The sequence below is a fragment of the Silene latifolia genome, chromosome Y, assembly GCF_048544455.1.
Source record: "Silene latifolia isolate original U9 population chromosome Y, ASM4854445v1, whole genome shotgun sequence".
NCBI lineage: Eukaryota > Viridiplantae > Streptophyta > Magnoliopsida > Caryophyllales > Caryophyllaceae > Silene > Silene latifolia.
The window spans coordinates 130,475,374-130,478,250 of NC_133538.1; the positions used below are offsets into that span (position 1 = coordinate 130,475,374).

Here is a 2,877-nt window from a genome sequence, read left to right on the forward strand (position 1 = left end):
AATCAAGTCGCAGCGATCCTGTTTTAGCTGAAGTCATATTTTAGGATACTTCAAGAAAATCATCTGGTTATGGTTTTGTTTCTTTCAAGACAAAGAAAAGAAGAAGTTGATGAAGTCATTTCGGATTTGAAGGGAAGGTAATGCTTAACAGCGTATTTTTTTCCTTGTGGTTTCACATTTTTCCCTTACTCCGTCTTTGGCTAATTTGACGTTCATTCGCTTGTGATTAGCTAATTACCGGTAGTCTGTATTGAAATTAACATTTAACAAGCAATACAATAAGTAAACTTCCAGCCTCAGTTCAGTTGTGATTTGAGTTTCTTCCAAGTTTTTTTCGACTTGCTCTTTTATAGAGTAGTTTTTTTAAGACATTTTATTTTCATGAAATAAGATTCTATGTGCATGAAATAAGGTTCTATGTTCATAAAATAAGGTTCTATGTGCATGAAATAAGTGTTAAATGGGCATAAATAAAATTATATGTGTATGAAATAAGGTTCTATATGCATGAAATAAGGTTCTATGTGCATGAAAAAGTTGTTCAGTTACAGTTGGTTATATTATGATACTAATTACTTTTGGTTAAGGATGTTAATTATTTTATGGGCATGAAATAAGATTCTATGTACATGAAATAAGGTTCTATGTGCATGAAATAAAATTATATGCGCATGAAATAAGTGCTCTATGTGCACGAAATAAAATTATATGTGCATGAAATAAGGTTCTATGTGCATGAAAAAAGGTTCTATGTGTATTAAAAATTCTTCAGTTGTATTAGTTGGTTATATTATGATACTAATTACGGTTAGTTCGGGACATTAATTTTATATGGGCATGAATAGATCCTATGTGCATGAAATAAGGTTCTATATACATAAAATAAGGGAAATGACCGTGGAAGAGATTTAATGTATTTACCGGTCTTTTTATGTAACTAGAAGGCATTTTAGTGTATCTCTTACATATCTTACTATGTGAGAAACATTTCAGTGTCCTTATATCAGTTATTTAGGCTGCCATAATATGAAACGCCCGTTATTTCATAATCGTATTTGTATGGCGTATTTTAAAGGCTATTAGCTCAATGGTAGAGCAATGTGCAAATTGTGCACAAAAGTATGGGTTCGAGTCTCATATAGCCTATTAAATCGTAAATCCAACGATAGGAACATTTCATGATGCAAGCAATACAATACAATTATTTAGTAGGATATAATCATATTCGGGCAATGGCGCTGGCGAGCAGCAACAATGGCATTGAGCTCGTGAAATAGCTTTGCAATTATCAAAAGTTTAATACAAGTATTTCAAAGACTACTATATATACCAAAATTATTACCATATATGCCATACTTGAATTAAATGGGATTACCAATTACACTATTTTTCATTCTTAAGAGTAAAAGAAAGATTTGATATTTCATGGCCAATATGGGAGTCGAACCCACATCTTGTGAATTGCACAATGCTCTTCCATTTGAGCTAATTGGCTTTCAAAATAACTAAAACGTAGAAGAATTAAGAGCTCGGGTGTTTTACTCGAAAAGCAACGACATCAAGAAAGTGATAGCAAAATATTTTTGGATTCTTTTTTTACATATGAAGCAGACAGGAGAGCGAAGTTAGAATTGCAAAGAACGATGGAATAAGAATGAGAATTTGAAGCTGTTATTTAACCTCGACATGGGAAATAATCACTTAGATGGTAGCATTCCTGATTGGATAAGCAAGTTAAAGTCTTTACAGTTTCTTGATTTATCCGCCAACAATTCTTCAGGAAGTATACCTGTAGTTCTGGGGAATTGTGGCAACTTATTGAGCTTGAACTTGAGTCACGACGACTTATCTGGACAGATACCGATAGAGCTCATTAACTTAAATCAACTTCCAGTCCTATTGGATCTCATTAGCAACTCTCTTTCGGGCCCAATACCTGATCTTGACAAGCTGAGATCCTTACTGGACTTGAATCTCTCCCACAACCATCTCTCAAGGTCGGTCTCAGAGTCACTGTCGAACATTATTAGCATACAGTCCTTGGATCTCTCGTACAATGATTTCTCGGGTTCAGTACCCAGTGAGAGATTCTTTTAAAATGGGTTCTGCATGGGAAATCTTGGCCTTTGTGGAAATGCATCAGGATTGTCTCCTTCTAATGCTAACAACGCTAACAACTCTCACAAAAAGCAGAAAAAAATCATTATTGCAGTAGTGGTTTCCGTATTTGCTCTTTTACTTCTCATAGCATTTCTAGCTGGAGCTCTGGTTTGTGGCCGGAAGAAACAACAGCATGAATTGGAGACAAAAATTTCAGAAATGGAAGAGTCTGAGTCTCTTATATGGGAAAAAGAAGGGAGAATCACATTTAGGAAGTTGTTAAGGTCACCAATAATTTTAGCGACTATTATTGCATTGGAAAAGGAGGGGTTTGGAAGCGTATATAAGGCGTCTTTAGCATCAGGCTACATTGTTGCTGTTAAGAAGCTAAACATGTTAGAATCTAGCTCTTCAATTCCTCTGTCAAGCAAACAGAGTTTTGAAAATGAGATAAGAGCATTAACAGAGATCAGGCACAGGAATATTATCAACTTTAGTTTGGAGTTACGTCCCCTTAATAATTTCTATATGGTTTTAATTTCTAGGTTTCAAACATTAGTTTGATCACTTTCACGGCCATTGGAATAGAAAGTGGGAAAAATGGTTCAGCTGCATATACCAATACCCTTAGTAATTTAACCCAACCACATTAGCACCTGTAACCAAGTCACCAGAGGTCATACCAATACCATTCCCAGCGGCAGACAACCATTCACCATTAAAGACAACGGACATTTATGATCAATCACTTATAATGCCAATATACCCTTAGTACAT

At 34.9% G+C, this 2,877-nt stretch overlaps 1 protein-coding gene across 1 annotated transcript; it reads left to right on the plus strand.

Moving 5' to 3' along the window:
- Positions 1-2,109: 2,109 nt before the first annotated feature.
- On the plus strand, positions 2,110-2,664 carry LOC141628917 (MDIS1-interacting receptor like kinase 2-like). Its single transcript, XM_074442000.1, has one exon. The coding sequence runs from the start codon at positions 2,110-2,112 to the stop codon at positions 2,662-2,664; it is 555 nt and encodes a 184-aa protein (XP_074298101.1).
- Positions 2,665-2,877: the final 213 nt, after the last annotated feature.

Bases quoted from the DNA above. Each gene is read 5' to 3' on its own strand.
- LOC141628917 (XM_074442000.1), top strand. From the start codon at position 2,110: ATGGGAAATCTTGGCCTTTGTGGAAATGCATCAGGATTGTCTCCTTCT.